This window comes from Brassica oleracea, unplaced genomic scaffold (assembly GCF_000695525.1).
Source record: "Brassica oleracea var. oleracea cultivar TO1000 unplaced genomic scaffold, BOL UnpScaffold00579, whole genome shotgun sequence".
NCBI classification, from domain to species: domain Eukaryota; kingdom Viridiplantae; phylum Streptophyta; class Magnoliopsida; order Brassicales; family Brassicaceae; genus Brassica; species Brassica oleracea.
Genome location: NW_013617422.1, coordinates 98,563 through 118,056, shown reverse-complemented (window position 1 = coordinate 118,056; position 19,494 = coordinate 98,563). Strand labels below are relative to the sequence as shown.

Genomic DNA, 19,494 nt, shown 5'->3' with positions numbered 1-19,494 from the left:
AAAATCCACTTTCATAACATCGTCGTATTGAAGTACAGTCTTGTCTCCGGAGTTTGGTGTCCAATGAGCAGCAACCCTGGAAGTTAAAAAACATCAGAGATGAACATGATTACTAAAGAAGAATAGTGAATTGTGGATAGGAAGAGAAAGTTGAAACCAACCAATTCAAAGAGCACCCTGTAGGGAAAGCAATACCAGCTTTCAGACCATTCTCTGATATAAGTTTACAAACAATATCCTCAAGTGTCTCGCATACATCAGTCATCAACATTCCAGGCTTCACTATGCTTCTTACATATTTTCTAACCTGAAAATTTATGAATAAAAATAATAAAATATTCCAGGAGAAAAAATAATCTGTTGTCATTTAATATGTTAAAGAGATCAACCTCGCTATGAACTTCTGCAGCCTAGCGTACAGAGTTGTATATTGGCTTTCTCCAAACGCTCCAAATCTCTCTCCTCTTCGGATGTTGTTCTCCACAAATTGCTACAATACAGAGATCAAGATCCATAGTCTTAAAATCTAATAAAGTTCAGCAGAAGCAAAAACAAAAGCTGTATGGACTATATCTACATGCATATTGCATACTAAAACGTATTAAAAATATTCCCTTAAAGCTAAATAGAGTTGTATGAAATTTACTCGTCCTTATACTGTTGGATTTCACCTTCAGGAAACTCTCCAGATGGAAAAAGCTTAACGACAGGGATTGTTGGGCCGTCTTCCTGCAAACATAAGACAAACCATCGCTAAAGCAAACAACAAAAGTGACAAATTGAAAGAAAAGAGAGAACGAAACACTTCTTACATGCTTTTACTCTTATTTTTCTTGTTCTTCTTCGTTAAGTCTCAGCTTGAAAGAACAAAAGAAACATGCAATATACTACTCAATCAGCCATGAATCAATCTTTCTGGGCCTGAATCCAACTTTCTTCCGGCAACCGGAAGACAACGGAAACATTAAAAATGTAATAAAGAAAAAAAATCCAGTTATGAACTCAAGCTTAGGAATAAAACAAACCTGGGAATCAAGTCGCAACATATCGACTCCCATGAGTTCTCCACCGCGTCGGACGTTTCTAGCCTCCCAATAATGGAGAAACCGCACTTTAAGGTGGAGGAGCAGTGTCCGATCTTCAAATCGGAAAGGAAGATTGTATGTTAGCCATTCTACTCAGAATAAGATTAATGGTTTGTGAAAATGAATAAGGAGATCGTTCTCATAGCATGAAAGCCTACCTTTTTATTGTCGCAATTCCACCGCCTCCCATATTAATGATTGCATTGAAGAGAGATTGTGGGTCATGGATTTAAGCAACTGACTTTAAGAAGATGAACCTGTAACTGATTGACTCTCAGAATTTTTAGGAAGAAGATGAAAGAACTCTTTCGAAACCATAGATCGAGTTTAGCTCTCGTATGGCGGAGACGAAGAATGGGTTAATCCCTAAATCAAAAACGTTGCGTTTCATTACATATCGAGTTGCTCTTTATTTTGTTTGGGTCCATTCTGAACATAAAACATGTATACAAATTGAAACCCAAATCCATTAAACCTTCGATTAAATGAAACGCAACGCTTGGACACGTGGCACAATTCTGTGAACTGAATTTCCTATGTGGCATCCTAGGTGTCTATCTAAGGAGAGAGCAAACCATACTTTATATAGATAGATATATAGATAGATAGATAGATTATTATTATTATGATTATTAAATTATTATTTTTTCTATGGATTAATTATGTGGAGTCGACATTCTCTGATGTTAGCATGTGATGAAAAATGACTACATTCAATTTTAGAAGTTCCATCGAATTAAATTTGGAGTCAACACGAGACTTATCCATGTCATTCAGCATTTGATTGAGAATTCACTGCTCAAACACCAATTATTCCAGAAAAATTGCCACAAATATCACATTCATATTACAATTTTTTATGTTTACACTAATCATTTTTACCCTCATTTTTAATGAAGGGTAAAAGATACTTATACCACTAAAGTTAACAAATATAGACTTAGGGTTTAGAGTTGAGAGGTAGAGTAGGGTTTTTAGAATGTGAAATTTAGGATTCTAATAAATATATAAATAAATACTTAAAAAATTAAAAAATAGTTTCAAACATAATTTTCGATTTTCAAAAAGAAATTTTGAAAAAAAATTCAAAAAAAAATATTTTTAAAAAGTTCGAATTTGAAAAAGTATAATTCAAAAACATAAAAAAATGATTTTTTTATTTTTTTAATTTTTTAAATTTTTAAATTTTTAAATTTTTTTTATTTTTTTAATTTTTTTTTATATTTATTTATTTAAATAATAATTTATTATATACATAAATAACATGTGTATAAGAGCTTTTGCCACTTAATGAAAAATGTATTTTTAAAAATGTTCTTTTAATGGTGGTAAAGATGAAAAAAGTACCATGAAAATGGTAAACATAAAATAAAATTTTCTCGCTATTCCGCATGACAGATTTTCACAACCAAAAGCTTAGAAGGCATATGATATAGCCCATGTGGGATATAGCACCTGAAAATTCAAAATGGTGTGGATTGACAAGAAAACAATGGCCGAATCATTTGCTATTACAATCCTAAGACACAATCTGTTTTTTAACTAGATACTAGATTTTGACATGCGCGTTCGCACGGGTGTATTTTTAAAAAAATATGATGCTATTTGTTTCTTATGTCGATTTAGGGTTGAAAAAAAATTGAATTCGAAGAACCGAACCGATCCCAATCCAAATAAGTAGTGCCAAATCCGAACCGAAATTGATTAAATATTTGAATTATTCAAAATTTTGGTATTTGAAGAATTGAAACCTAATCCGATCCGAACCGAAGTATTTTGGGTATCTAAAATAGATTCATATACTTATATATATTAATTAATTTTAAATTTAATTAAATATCTAAAATAGTTAAAATATACTCAAAACTCCAAAATACTTAAGTAATTATTAATTATCTATCCAAATATTTAAACCAAACCAATTTATATGTTAAGTTAGGTAGTCTGACATATGTTATTCAAATTTATATGTAATATATTCTATTGATTATAGTTTTTTTTTAAATTAAAGCATATAATAAATTTTAAATTTTTTAAAATAATTTAAATTGGTTATCCAAATTCGAACCGAATCCTCAAAGATATGAACCGAACACGAATCCCAAACAGACCTGAAAATGAACCCGAACGCTCACCCCTAATCACTATGATATATCATATATGTGTCATCATAGGTTACAAAAATATGTGTTATCATATAATTAATCATTTTTATACGCACCATCAAATAAGTAATTTTATAATTAATAATATTTTATACGTACAATCATATAAATAATCACATATATTATATTTTTAAATTTCAATGTGAAATATAAAAACCATAATTTAATTTGGTGTTTGAAACTGGGTTTTGTATTGTATTTTTTTTATATATTGAAAACATTTTTATAATGGTTATTGGAAAATGTGTTAGTAAAAATCAAATTTTGAATATATGTATATTTTTTAATGAATTTTTGATATAAATCAATTTTAAGTTATTATTTTGATTTGAATATGTATATCAAATAACATAAACCCATTATTTTTTAATATAATGTAATGGACTTCCAATTTTTTTAATAGCATAAGCTCATTACTTTTTTTTTTAACTTACTGCTATCCATGTTTCCAAACAGCACTATTTTTTTAACTGATATCTATGTTGTCAAACAAAAGCTTAAAATACTTCTACTTTAATAAGATAAATATTTTTTTTCTTAACTTGCTGATATCCATGTTTCCAAACATCACTATTTTTTTTAACTGCTATCTATGTTGTCAAACAAAAGCTTAAACTACTTCTACTTTAATAAGATAGAAGTTTCCAAGGTTCATAAAAGGACGTAGCCATATTATATAATCCCTCTGTTTTTAAAAGATGCATATTCTAGACTTTTCACATATATTAAGAAAACTCATTAAATATGCATTGTTTTTTGTGAATAACAATTTTTCGTAACTTTTAGCCAATAGAAATTCAATAAACACCTTTAATTTTTTTGAAACTTACAATTTTTCATAAAATCATACATTGAAAAAGTAAAAAATGTATCTTTTTGAAACAATTTTTTTTCCAGAACATACATCTTTTAGGAACGGAGGGAGTATAGCTCATGAGAAATCAAATAGAACAATCAACAAATCACTTGCTTTTACAAGTTCAAGACCACAATCTTTTTTCAACTAGATAAGTTTCCAAGATATATAAAAGGGGCAGCCAAGAGGCCAACAAAAAGATAAGTGTGGCCACATGAAATGAGACCGATCTATATACACTTCCTATCTATATACACTTCCTGAAGCAGAGAAAAGAAGAAAAAAAGTTCCTAACTTTAACTTTGTAAGCTTATAAGAAACTTACTGTGAAAGAGATGTTTAATTTTGACTATAAATAATTTGTTTTTTTTTGCGATTAGTTATTTTTCACAATTCTTAGCCAATCTAAATTTACTAAACTCAGTTAATGTTTTCGAAATTTGTATCTTATTATTATTATATGCATTGAAAATGTATTTCTTAAAAACAATATTTTTTTTCTAAAGCATGGATCATTTTGAAACAGAATGAATATAAGATAAATGATATATTCGTTTAAAAATCTCCGTTGGAGCTGTTCTAAACAAGAGAGACTGCTCTTTTGTATATTTCTGATTTTTTATCTTTACACTTGTATTTTCCATCACCCTTAAATATTGGGAGAATTTCATGTTTACCACTTTCGTGATACCATTATTCATTTTTACCGCCACAAAAGGGACATTTTCAAAAAATAAATTCTTCATTAAGTGACAAAAGACTCTTATACTCTTGTTCTCTATATATATAATAAATAATTATTTAAATAAAAATAATAATAATTTTTTTTATGTTTTTTGAATTATAATTTTTCAAATTCGAACTATTTTATAAATTTTCTTAATATTTTTCGAATTTTTTTTTGATTGTTTAAAAAAAATTTAAATAGTTTTTTCAAAATTTCTTTTTGAAAATCAAAAATTATGTTTGAAACTATTTTAATTTTTTTTATATATTTTTAAATTATTCATTTATATATTTATTAGAATCCTAAATTTCACATTCCAAAAACTCTACACACCCCTCAACTCTAAACCCTAAGTATAGATTAGTTAATCCTACGTGTATAAATGTCTTTAACCATTCATTAAAAGTGAGAGGCAAAGTAGTTAGTGTAAACATGAAAAATAGTACTATGAATATGATATTTGTGGTAATTTCCCATAAATATTCCCTTGCTCAGTAAAAACAGATCGAGTGCTTGTACACTATCTCAAAATCGATATCGGCAATCTCCTAGACATTATTTGAGAAGTGATTTGCCATATATCTTCTCTACAATCACTTTCACAAAACAAATATGACATGACTAATAAAATTAATGACATAACTTATAGCTAAATAAGATATGGACAATTACAATAAAACTCTATAAATTAATACTCGATAAATTAATAATCTCTATAAATTAATAAATTTTGCTGGTCCCAACTCGGGGCAGTTAAAAATTTAACAAAAATCGATAAAATAATAAGATAATAATTTTTTCAAAAATTCTATGTAAATATATGGTCCCAATAAAATTATAAATTAATAATTTATATATATACATATTTTAGATAAGTAAGAACCTATTATAATATTATTTGTTTTATATTCACAACAGAAATATTTTTATATTTTCTTAACACTTCATATACTTTTGATGAGATTTAGTAATATTATATCTAAAATCACATTTAAGTTCTATGCAATACATATTATATACAACAAATAATATAATAAAATTAATATAAATGTAAAATTTCAAAATAACAATTAATGTCTATACACTAAAATCAAATATTTTCTCATCATAGAATAAATATATATGAAAATAAGAAATTTAAATAAGGAAACTTTTGTAAATTAATATCTCTATAAATTTATAAAATTTTAAAGTTCCAACATTATTAATTTATAGAGGTTCTATTGTACATATAAATCATATGACCGTTCTTGTTAAATTCGCAATCATTTTAGAATAAATAAATCAAAACAATCAATCTTATCAATCGTATATGATATATAATTAAATTTAAACGATATGAAGTATATATATATATATATATATATATTAAAACCTATTAAAATAAAATTATTTATTTATATGATTTTATTGTCATTGTATCTTATTATAGAAAAAAATTTAAACATTGATCACAAAAGTTTATGTGAGACTTTTAATAGTTTTAGTAATTTATACTCATTTTGAAAAAATTCAAAATACAATATATACAAAAAAATCTAAATTTTTAATATATGATCAATGTAATTGTGTAATTTATTTTAATGGTAAAGAATTAAACAAAAATGATATAAATCATACAGATTAATAGCAAATCTTCATTATTTAAAATCATTAATTACTATATATATAATAATCGCATTAGGTAATTTCGTAGGTTTTATTTAAAGAAATAATATATAATAAATAGTTACTTTGTTTTAGTTAATATCATATGATATCATATAGTTGGTATTAAATGTTTCTAGTCAGATATAAGAATTGGACCAACATGTTTTTCAATTTCAATGTGAGGCTGACACGTATGACTAATTAACTACTTAATTGATTGACACATAAGCAAGGGGTCTTTTTTAATTATTCCAAAATTGAGGTTACATCTTTTCAAATGTTCCTCAATTAATATATAGGAGATTTCTCAATTTCCTTGTAAATTTTGGATTTAAGAAGAACCTTGTTACATTGATCAAATTCAAATAAGCAACACGTATAAAATTTAATTTAATGGAGAATACTGAAAGGTCGGCAAAGATAACACAACAAACAAAACATATAATCATCTTGTGGGAAATTTAGTAAACCATGGGTCAAAACAAAAAAATCCATGGGACTTTTGCTATACATTCTGGGAGCATCTTTATCCCTAAATTTTGATGGGGTTTTCTTAATTTTTTTTTCTGATTAAAAAAAAAATTATTAAAAAGTGCACCAATCGTGGGTTGCCACGTGTCTGTAAGACCCACGAACAGTGCATAAAATCCAAAGTAAGCGGTTTTCATTTCACGCTTTTGGTGACCAATTTTAAGGAAATTTGTGGAGCTTAGAAGGAGAGAAACCCTTTAAGACTACTTGTAATGGGCTAGTTGAATTTTAGATTCAACAGTTTAATGCTTGCAGTGAGCTAGTTGAATGAAACAAAATTATTACGTGTATTACATTCAGTTGAATAAATTCAACCAGTTGAATTTTAAAAAAGTGAGGACACAGAGACACGTGGCGACAAGTGAATGGAGAGAAAGTTGAGCAAGTGAGATTCACGCAACCATTCCACAGAAAAAAAATATTTATCTTCTTTAAATCAGCTCCTATATTTTTATTGGTTGATCAAATTCTTTTGAGATTCTTATCTCTTCCAATTATTAAAACTCAATTATTTTATAGTAATCGTTTTTATATATATATCTATCCAAATCCCAACAACTATCATTTTCAAAATCAACATTCAAACACACCCCAAAATATACCAAATTATGGTTTTGCACCAAATTTCTTCATGCCATCATCTGTTCCAAACTATCCTCCGTATTATGGATCGGTGATGCCAAATTTATCTCAAAGGCCTCCTATTTCTTCAGCTTCAATGGGTAATGATGTTGTACCAAATATTGGAACAACCGAATTTTCAGAATTTTCTACACAAATAGGTCTTGGTGTCACGAGCTCTGTCAATGAAGACACTCGAAAGGAAAATGAAGAAGATTCAACTCATGCTCGCCGCAAAAGCCCGAAATGGACCACTGATCAAAATTTGGTGCTAATTAGTGGTTGGATTAAGTATGGAACTGATAGTGTTGTTGGCAGGAACCAAAAAAGTGAAGCATATTGGGGAAAAATTGCTGAGTACTGTAATGAGCATTGCTCATTTAATCCTCCACGAGATGGAGCTTCGTGCAGAAACCATTACAACTATATGAGCAAAAAGTTGAGCAAATGGGTTGGCGCGTACGATAATGCTACGCGTATGCAACAAAGTGGGTGGTCGGAGAATGATGTCCTATCAAAAGCGCATGAAATATATTCAGGTGGGTTGCCACGTGTCTGTGGGATCCACGAACAGCGCATAAAACCCAAAGTAAGCGGTTTTCATTTCACGCTTTTGGTGACCGATTTTAAGGAAATTTGTGAGGCCTAGAAGGAGAGAAACTCTTTAAACAAACTCCAATAATTGTGCTCACAAGACATAAGATGGCCATACCATACACCTGTCACGACCCTGACTATAAAAGCCCTCACCATCCTTAATTAAGTGCCTCCCTGCTGTACCTCTTCCATGTTTTTTTCTCTTTTTGCCATGGAAGTTGCTTTTAACTTTAGAAATCTACTTTGTAGCCACCTATTATTCATTCATGACTAGCCAAATAGTAACGCTCTTAGCAAAATAAGAAGAAATTTAGCAAACAAGAACAAAAAGTACGGCCATTTTATGAATATGGCAAAGAAACCAATTTTATGAATATGGCAAAGAAACCAAAGACGGCCGCACCAATAGCAACACCTTTCACGACCCTGGCTATAAAAGCCATCTCCATCCTTAAGTGCATCCCATTTCTCTTCTTTTCAATCGAACTTATCAACTCCCCAACTTTCAATACGTTTCCTTCTGCACAAAACCGAGAAATCAGCAAACCAGGTATGCTCAAGTCCAGCTTCGGTCCAACCGGTTTCCACTCTCCATATACCTTCTCAGCTCCTTCTACGTCGTCCAGCTTCAGCAAAGAACCAATAACAGTTTTATACCCATCGTTCTCCAACTTCTCAATCTTCTTACACTCGTTCCAAAGACGGTACACTTCTCTTTTACTCCCTGAGACACCACCATACATCTCTATAGCTTTCTTTGTTGATCCGGCTTTAGCGTAAGCCTTTGCAACTGCAACCATGGTCTCTCTTTCTAGTTTGATCCCTTCTTATCCACTCCACATTTTCATAAACGTTTCCATAGCTTCTACGTTTGTCTCAGCCGCATATATCCTCAAGACTTTGTTCACCATGAGACTATCGGGAGCCACGTTGTTCTCTTCCATCTCACGAAGAAGCTCCTCGACCATGTTTTCTTGAGTGTGGAAAGAGAGCATCGAGTTGAATGGTGAAGGTTTCATGAGAAAACCTAGCTCTCTCATCTTCTCAAACGTTTCCATGGCCTTACCTAAATGCTTGTCAGATTTTGTGTAAGAGCTTAAGAGAGTTGAGTAGACTGTGTAATCCTTCATTCAGGGATGTTTTCAAAGAACTTCTCTGCTTGTTCCAGACCCAACACAACTTCAACCATATGAAGCCGAGCTGCGTAATCTTCTGGATAAAAACTACAAGCCCTTTTTTCATCCATCCACTCTGAAACCTAACATTTGAAAGAAACCTTAGAACATGAGTTTGTCAATGAGTTTCTCACCAAAAAAAATAAAATAATATATATATATACACATATATAAAATAAAGTGTGAAATTTTCTCATAAGAGATTATGCTATTTATTAAAAGTCATGTCAAATTGTCTATGCTTAATATTATTTAAATATTAAAAATTTATACAAAAGGATTGAAATATTATCCACTCGGTGATAACCAATCTAGTCAATTTCACAAGTTCAAAGAAAATTATATGTAGAAGGGTGAATCTGTAAATCAAACAAACCTGAAGTGCTTTAGAAAACTGATTAGAATCATGAAGATTCTTGATGAGGCATTTGAGTTCAGACATTCTCATTCTACTCCCCCATTGGTCCAAAAGTGGATTGATCGGTTTATTCATTCTTCTGTACTTTATTATTCTACTGTTCATAAGCTTGTCAGCTTCATCTACCATTCCTCTCTTTCTGTAACCAGAGGCCAGCGTAGTTGGGATCCGGATATCAAACTCAAGAGGCAAAGATTCCCACACTTTGTATATCTCTTCAGCACCAAAAATGTCATCTAGCTTTAAGAGCAAACGGATCACTTTTAGATAGTCATTGTTATCACACTGTTCTGTGCTCCTCATGTAAAGATTCCATATACGTAGAACCTCTTCTATCTTTCCAGCTTCACCATATATGTTCATAAGCTCGTAAGCTTATTTCAACGACTCGGGGTCAACCAGTTTCTCGGTTAAAGTCAGCATGTGCATCGCCTTTTGGGTTGAGCCGTCTTTGAGGCAAGCCTTTGCCATGTCAAGAGTCGTGAGCCACTCAAGAGCGCGCTAGTTCCCAAAATTGGCTTTCCATGCTGTTAAGAACTTCTCCATGGCCGTCACTTCAGTCACAGCCGCATATAGTTTCAACACGTGATTCACAGTGACGGTGTCGGGAGCCATGACTTTACCTTGCATCTCACGCAAAAGCTCATCGACTTTATCTCGATTTTTTAGGGCACTGTAAAGAGAGATCATTGCATTGTAAGGGGAAGGACTTGTGAGAAGACCTAACTCTCTCATTGTCTTGAACGTGGCTTCGGCTTTAGACATCGTCTTGTCAGATCTTGTGTAGGAGGACAAGAGACTAGTGTATACAGACTCGTCTCTTGCGCTGTTCGGGATACTTTCGAAGAACGTCTCTGCTTCTTCTAACCCAACAACATTATCTATCAGACAAAACCGAGCTGCAAAGTCTTCTGGAGTTAGGCTGCAGATCTTCTCTTTACTCATCCACTCTGACACCTAAATAACATCACCATAACAAATCAATTAATGTAATATATAAGGTCAAGAGGATTGTTGGAGAAAAGATCACACAATGGAAAACTAAAATTGGACTAAGTAATATATAAGGGGACTTGGCTAAATCCACTTATTACGAATTGATTTAAGTTGGAAGCTTAGGAAACCTAACAAGGATAAAGAATGGAACCTGGAGGGCTTGGAGAGATTGGTCGGAATCACGAAGCTTTTTGATGATGACTCTCACGTGAGAAGGGTCGATTTGATTACCCTGTTGCCGCCACTGTTGTAGCACCGGAATGATTTTTGCATTCTGATCAAGAGCCTCTGTTAGACGATGCTGCAATGTTTGATTCGCCCAAGACGATAGGGTTCGGAAAGTGCGAATCCTGTAATGCTTTGCGTGTTGCGCAAGAATTCTCATCATGGTTAAGCTAGAAGGCGATATTTCTTGGAGATATCACTTGCTAGGGTTTATGTTGTGGGGTCATATATGTTCAGCCTCTTCTTTTTATAGGAGGATATTAATTTTATCAATTAATTGTACTATATGATGGAATTTTGTACAAGTCACTTTGCTTGCAGGCTACTGCACTGATTAGCAATAAGACAAACTATCATAAAGATGCACTAGATTAGCAATAAGGCAAATATTCGCTACATAATTAAGACAACACCAACGTCCATCACAAGCATAAATTCCTACAAATACGGCATGAACTATATCTAGATCTATTAGTTTTCACCAAATATAATTTTATTTTATTTTTTAATTAATCAAAATTATTATGACTGATAATCATCCAACGTGTAACAGTGGAAGATATAACACAACGAAAATAAATATAACTTATTTTTACAGGTTTAAATAATACAAAAAAAAAACATTTCAATCAATAATAAATTAATTAAATTAACGGATTATTGTATATATATTTCCTAAATAATGGTTATATCATTTATTTAAGCAACATAATAATTCAAAAACAGCCATTACATAATATATATAAGCATTATACATTGTACAATAAATATAATAACAAAAATAACTATGAAAAATGTTCAAAATATATGTTATCTAAAGAAAAATGTTTAACACTAATTGTTAACAACAAATTTAAACCAATTATAATATAAAGCAAATTATTAACAAGATAAATTACACAAAACAGTTATAATAAAATTAATTAAGCTATATAAAAAGAGTGATATGATCAAGATATATTTATAGTTCTTAATTATTTTATATCTATCATTTTCTCTATCAAAATTTTGTAGAAATATCATAATTTCATAAAATTGCAAAACAATGAACTTTAAAATTTGGATTAAAAGGTAACAAATTATGAAACTATAACAATTTAAATCAAATTGGATTATATATCGGCTATCCATCGGTTCAATCGGTTAGTGTCGGGTTTTAGTGATTTTCTAAATATGGATTTTTTTAAAAACCTAATCGAATTATCGGATCACTGGATTAACCGGTTTGACCGCGAGTTCTAGTTCAATTTTTTTTAACTGATTTTAAAATGCATAAATATTTTAAATACACAAAATTCTTACAAATTAATAAAATGTTTGTTAAATTATTAGTAAAAAATTTCAAAATATTATGCGCATGCAAAGCGCGGATCAAGATCTAATTTGGATTAATCTTTTAACAAGTACTGGACTAGAACGTAGACCAACTTTCAACGCCTAGATTTTTTTTCAAATTATTTTTATCTTCCCATCAATCAAATTTTTTTTAAAAAAACATATGTTGAACATGTGGAGTCTACATTCCCTGGTGTTCTAGCATGTCATCCTAAGTGTCCAGACTCGAGATATTCCACAAGATACATTGTCACAACCAAAACTTACAAGGTATGATATATAGCTCGTGAGAAATCAAATCGAACAATCAACAAATCACTTTCTTTTACAGTTCAAGACACAATCCTTTTTCAACTAAATAAGTTTCCAAGGTACATAAATGGGGCAGTCAATAGATCAACTTCCGGTGCGCTACTTGGGTTTACCGCTCACCACTAAAAGTATGACTAGTGCTAAATACCCGCCTCTCATCGAGACAATAAGAAAGAGAATAGGATCCTGGAAAAACGGTACCTATCTTATGCCGCGGCAGACTTGAGCTCCTTGGATCAGTTCTTTGGAGCATCTCCAGTTTCTGGTTATCAGCCTTTCGTCTACCGAAGACGTGTATACGAGAAATTGACAAGATCTGTTCGGCTTTCTTAAGGTCAGGAAGCGAGCTCAATCTTCGGAAAGCAAAGTTGTGTTGGGAAGAGGTTTGTCGCCCTAGAGAAGAAGGCGGGCTTGGTCTCCGTTCACTAAAAGAGATGAACAATGTTACCATCCTAAAGCTTTTCTGGAGGTTAATCTCAAATAAAACATCACTCTAGGTCAGATGGATCCACTCCACAGTCCTACAGAATGAGTCTATTTGGTTTGTCAAAGAAAACGATCAAAAAGATTCTTGGATGTGGCGAAATTTTTTGAAAGTTCAAAGGCTGTCTCGTAAATTCTGTAAAGTCGAAGTTCATAACGGGAAAGGGACATCTTTCTGGTATGACCAGTGGTCTCCTTTAGGCTTCTTGATGGATACGGGGATAAGGCAACACGATACAGTTCATACCGATCGACAAAATGAAGAAGAAGAGTTCATCGGTCTCGGGGTCTTATTCAAATTGAGAATCAGCTCCAGTCATTATCTCGCTCTGAAGAGGAGGACGTTGTTCTTTGGAAAGGGAAACAAGACATTTACAAAGACCACTTTATTACTTCAGAAACTTGGAATCACATTAGAACTAAAAGAGATACAGTCTCCTGGCACAGAGGAATTTGGTTCACTCATGCTACGCCAAAACACAGGTTTTGTACTTGGCTAGCTATTCGTAATCGGCTCACCATGGGAGATACGATGGTAGCCAGGAACGCTGGGATTGATGGGAACTGTGTTTTGTGTATGCAGCTAGGCCTGGGCATAATATATGTAACCCGAAATCCGAACCCGAACCGAAAAACCCGATTCGTACCCGATCCAAAATGTAAAAAATATCTGAATGGGTCTTGTAAGGTGGTACAAAACATAACCAAACCCGAAGTATTATTAACCGAACCCGAATGGGTAACCCGAAAAACCGAAAAAACCGAAAAGATATCCGAAGAAACCAATCCGAATGTCCAAAATAATATACAATATAATTATATGAAACATGTATATATACTTCAAATATTCAATTTCATATTTATTTTGATATGTTATCTAACAATAAGTATTTAAAAATTAAATAACTACCTTAAATACTTAAAACTATATAAATAAATATATATTTCTTATGTTTTACTTATAAATTTTAGATTTTATTTCGGTTATATCTGAACCGATCCGATATAACCCAAATCCGAATGATATATGATTACTTTATGGGTTCTATGATGTGATACAAAACTGATCCGAATCATATATGATTACTTTATGGGTTCTTTGATATGATACAAAACCGATCCGAACCCGATGTGTTATATCGAACTCGACTCGTACTTGCAAATTTACTAGAATGGGACCTAGGAGGTGTTATAAAAGGGAACCGAAATCCAAAAAAACCCGATCCGAACGCCAACGGGTACCCGAACGCCCATGCCTATATGCAGCAGCTGGAAACGAGGAACCATCTAATTTTCGGTTGTGCTTATTCCTCGTCATTGTGGTAAAAACTGGTGAATGTATTTATGGGTAATGGTTACTCAGATGAGTGGATGGATGTCGTGTTCTTCATACAGCAACCAAACCTCGATCGCACCAGGAGTTTCTATGTTTGCTATGTTTTCCAAGCCACAATCTACATGATTTGGCGTGAAAGAAACTGTCGGCGACATGGTGAGAGGCCCCGATCTCATGAAACTCTCTTCGCCATGATTGATAGACTGGTCAAGAACAGAATTATGTCCTTTGATATATGATGTTTTAGACATCTTGTATATATGTTTTTCAATTGGTTTTCAAGTCTTTATCGAGTCTTCCTAGTGATTTCCGAGTCATTACAGGTTTGGAGTTGCACTGGATTGGAGATGGACCAGCTGGAACAAAATGGGCAGAAAAGAGTACCTTTTGATGACTTTCACGCAGAACAGTCTTGATGGCAGTTCCCGATCGTGCGGAATACCCCGAGTGCATGTTGCAGCGGCAGAGATTTTTAAGGAAACTACAACTTATTTCGGGATTTGCCTAATCTCCCTTTTTTTCTCTCCCAGCCGCATGCGGCTTTGATATATCTTCTTTTTCTTTTTCTTTTTACATTCTACACTACTTTTTACACAAGAAATCAGATTGGAGCTTTGGGAGATTTGTGATTTGATACTTTGTAAAAGGAGAAGGCCATCTATCTCGATTTAGAGAAAAACCCTCTGAACCCTATTTCTATTTTATCTACACATGTTTTCTTCATATGTTATCTATGTGATTTGTCTGTTCATGTCTGAGTAGTCGCTTGTTAGGTTTAGGGTGTTAGGTATCAGTGGATCAATGAGCTAGACACAAATAGGATTGTTATTCTTTGATATCTCTATCTATTTCTATACTTACTGCTTGTGTTAAACTGGTCATTTAGCATCTGATATTAGGTTTAATCTAATCATCAAAAGTGTTTGTCCTTAGCCAACGAAAGCTGATGTTAAGCCGAATTGTGAACCAATTGAATCTGAGCTTAATGCTTGTCATCAGTCTCTAATCCAAACGACAGTTTAGGTGTTAGGATTGCTTGATAAATTGGTAGATACCACGACAGTGTGTTTATCTAATCTTGTTGTTCAAGTTCTAGATTGGCTCGTATTGTTTTCCTGAATAGTTGTGTAGCTCATGATCTTAAGTATCCCGATGAATCACCATGAACCTAGCTCTTCTAATCATCTGAAAACCCTTAAACTAGTATGTTATTTTCTGTTATGATACCCTTATCTCAAAACCTCCATTATTGTTTTATCTTAATATTGATCCCATAAAGATAAAGTGTAAACTGGTCCCCTGGAATTGAATCTCAAATATTACATCTACACTGTTAGCTTGCAGTAGTTAAGACACAATTTTAGTGTATCAAGTTTTGGCGCCGTTTCCGGGGACCAGCTTTTTACTTTTATTTTTCGGTTATATATTTAATCTAAGACCACTAACTTGCTCTATTCTTTTTGTTGCAGCTAATGTTTCAGGTGCATGACCAGTAAACATACTCGGAGAAACACACAAGAAGAATTAGTTACGCTTACCAACCAGGAGCTAGCAAGGTTAGAAAGACAGAACATACAACAACCAAGGCCAACCGACACCACTATGGGTGATCACGGCCATCAGGATGATCTCGCTGCCGTAATGCAACTGATGCAACAACAAATGCAACAGATACAGCATACCATCAAAGCGCAGAAGCAACAGGAACAGCCGGCGCAGACTGTTCTGATTGGGGAGAGAAACCTTCCGCGTAACTTCTCTACTACGCGCTCTGTCATTCTTCCTCCATACTGCACCAGACAGGACTCCAAGATCAAGCCTGCTTTGATCGGCCGAGTGCAGAGAAAGGTGTTCTATGGTCTCTCTACAGAAATTCCAATGGAGCATATTGAGAGTTTCGAAAAAGTTTGCAGTTTCACTCGCGCGAATGGTGTTTCACCAGACTACATCAGGTGCATGTTATTCTCATTCTTTCTTGATGGAAAAGCTGCACGGTGGTTGAACTCTCTCCCTACCGGCTCTCTCATTTCATAGGAGCAGGTCCGATCAGCGTTCCTCAGTCATTTCTAGTCTAAGGCGAGAACAACTGCATTGAGGAACAAGATCACCTCCTTCAGACAGCTCACTGATGAGCCTTTCTGCGACGCATGGGAGCGCTTCAATGACTATCGCAGAGAATGTCCTCACCATGGATTTGATGATGACTACCTCTTGGCAATTTTCTATGATGGAGTTGACTGGAATTTCAGAGTGCTATGAACTCTGCCAACAATGGAGACTTCATGACTCAGAACACTGATGGAGCGTTTGAGCTGATTGAGAACATGGATGCTACCTCAACCAATAAGAATGAGGAGGGCGATTGCTCAAAGAGAGGGAACAATGTTGACACCCAGAAGATAGATGAGCTGGCAGTCAAGGTTGATCAGCTACTAAAAAACAACCAAGGGCACGTCTTTAGCATGGAGCAAGCTATGGCTGGGCAGATTCAGAACCAGAACCAGCGACAACCGCAGAGCAATCGGCAAGCTGCTCCAGCTACCGAGAACAGTCAACCAGATGAGCTGAAGGGTCTGGGTATGATGATGCAACAGCTGTTGTAGGGTATGCAAATTCAGGGCAAGGCATTGAATCAGGTTTATACAGACATCAACACCAGGATGGAAAGACTGTGATGAATCCTAGGGTTGAGCACTGTAATGCAACAGAGCTGAGATGTGAGAAAGCTAAGGGAAAAGAACCAGAGCAACTGTCTGCTGAGACTGCTCCAGGCGCAGAAGAGAGAACAAAACATCCTGCTAGCTCTGAAGTGACTGCTCCCGACGAACTTGCTGAGACTCCACCAGTTCGAGTCTATGTTCCTAAGGTTCCCTATCCGATTCCACCTAGACATTTGATGGATTCTATTAGTGCAGAGCAGCTGGCTGGATTTAGGAAGATGGTGAGGAGGCTTCCTCAAAAGATCTCATTTGAATATGCATGGGAGATTCGGCCATTGCACATGTTCTTCAAACATTACAGAGAAACTCGTGAGGAAATTAAGGCTCTCTTTATTGAAAAATTGACAACATCACTGAAGGTATTACCTAAGGTTGATGACCTTGGAAAGTTTTCTTTTCCATGTTTCATTGCTGGAGTGGAATTTAAGGAAGCTCTTTGTAACTCTGGGTCTAGTGTGAACCTTGTCTCAAAAGCGATTGTAGACGAGCTGGGCATTGATGATGTTGAGCGTTCTCTGGTAAATCTGGCTTTAGCAAACTCTTCCATGGCAGTCCTTTATGGCACAATTTGCAACCTTCCTGTCCAAGTTGGGGACTGTGTACTCCATACCGAATTTCAGGTTGTTGAGATGAGCAAGGATCATGAGATGCCTTTGATCTTTGGAAGGTCATTTATGGTTACAGTTGGAGCAATCATCGACTTGCCTAATAAGATAGTCTCCTTCTCCAACATCAACAAGGAGGTTTTCTACAAGGCTGTCCCAATCAGATCACAAATCCGATACGCCTCTTGCATCTCAGTGGTTAGTAGAGAACAGCTGAAAATATTTCCTAAGAAGCTTGGTGATAAGAGTGAGATCAAAGAAGTCTGGGATGGAGATCCTCGGACTGATACCAAGAAACTCAGTGGGAATGTAAGGGTGAAAGAAAAAGTCCATAAGAAAAAGGTCAAGGGCGACCCTACAATGACTTCGATACCTCGCTTGTGTGATGAGAAGTGTATTGAGTATGAGGTAAAGTGCAAGGGAACCTCTAAACCTTTCTCTAAAGTCAGAGTAATTCTCACACATGAGCTGAAAGAGAAAGAGTTGTTGAGCAGAGTTTTGAAGCTGAACATGTCTGATTATGGAGCTTGTTTTGGAACAAGCCCTCATACTCACCCCGACTGATCCATATTACCAAGTCAAGCTAGTGACTTAAACCAAGCGTTTGGTGGGAGGCAACCTACTGGTAAGTGTAAATATAACTTGGTTTGTTTTTTTCTGCTTGTTTTTCATTTTCGTTTATTGAGTATCAGGTCAAAAAGCAGAAAAATCCGAGATACTTAAAAATTTTGGGTTGCTGAAGGAGCGACTGCTCCAGGCGGAGATCTTGCGATGGAACACCCATAACTTTCGTGGAGCCCCCGCTCCAGGTAAGTATCTCACACAAAAAAATGTTTATTCTTGTTTTCACCTTCTCTCTGATTTATTTTCACACTAGGGATGTTGTGAAGTAAGTCTGGGGGAGGGTTTTGTCGTTTACTAACTCGTTTCTTTCTTTTGTTTTTATTTTGGGTCAGTTTGAATCAGTTTTTAGGATTGAGTCAGTCAAAAATTTGTGGGAATTTGGACCTTATTCCGTGTTGATCACTAACCACCTCGTGCTTTAGTTATCTTATTCACTGACCTTAACAGTGGTGAAAGACACACATGTGGACCTGGAACACCCTGACATATCTCACTTGATTCTCCAGAAGTTCTCAGCCGATCAGGTTACACTGGGTAGACTTAACTCCACCTAACTTGAACCTAATCTTGACTGAAATTCTTCTTTTTATGAGCATTAGATCAGGGAAACGAGAACACACTCAGGCCTTCTTATCCTTTTTATCCATCTTGTTGATCCTGAGTGGCAAGCTCATCTTTAGCTAGTTCCCACCTTGCACCTTAGCCTCTATTCCACCTTCATGCATTTGTTTTTCAATGTCATATGTGCAGATATGTGCAAAAAGGTCGGATAGGAAAGGAGAACAAGCAGATTAAGGGAGCAACCGCTCCATAACCAATGAACTACGCAAGAGCAGGGGTGTAGAACCAGAATGGTTGCAAAATCAGAACAGTCTGCGCCTGCTGTTCCTGCTGCTGCTGCGCTTGGATGGTCTGCTGCATCTGTTGCATCAATTGCATTGCGGCAGCGAGATCATTCTGATGGCCGTAATCACCCATAGTGGTGTCGATTGGCTTTGGTTGTTGTCTGTTCTGTCTTTCTAACCTTGCTAGC

At 34.4% G+C, this 19,494-nt stretch overlaps 2 protein-coding genes across 2 annotated transcripts; one reads left to right on the top strand and one right to left on the bottom strand.

Moving 5' to 3' along the window:
* Positions 1–7,645: 7,645 nt before the first annotated feature.
* On the top strand, positions 7,646–8,284 carry LOC106319725 (glutathione S-transferase T3-like). The gene has a single exon (XM_013758110.1). It carries the CDS (start codon positions 7,646–7,648, stop codon positions 8,282–8,284), a length of 639 nt encoding a protein of 212 aa, XP_013613564.1.
* Positions 8,285–8,353: 69 nt separating this feature from the next.
* Positions 8,354–11,209, bottom strand: LOC106319724 (putative pentatricopeptide repeat-containing protein At1g28020). The gene is given in 7 exon segments (XM_013758109.1): positions 8,354–8,502; positions 8,648–8,983; positions 9,068–9,205; positions 9,299–9,364; positions 9,367–9,490; positions 9,784–10,782; positions 10,973–11,209. Coding segments are annotated over 7 exon segments (1,914 nt in total). The 3' UTR covers positions 8,354–8,488.
* Positions 11,210–19,494: the final 8,285 nt, after the last annotated feature.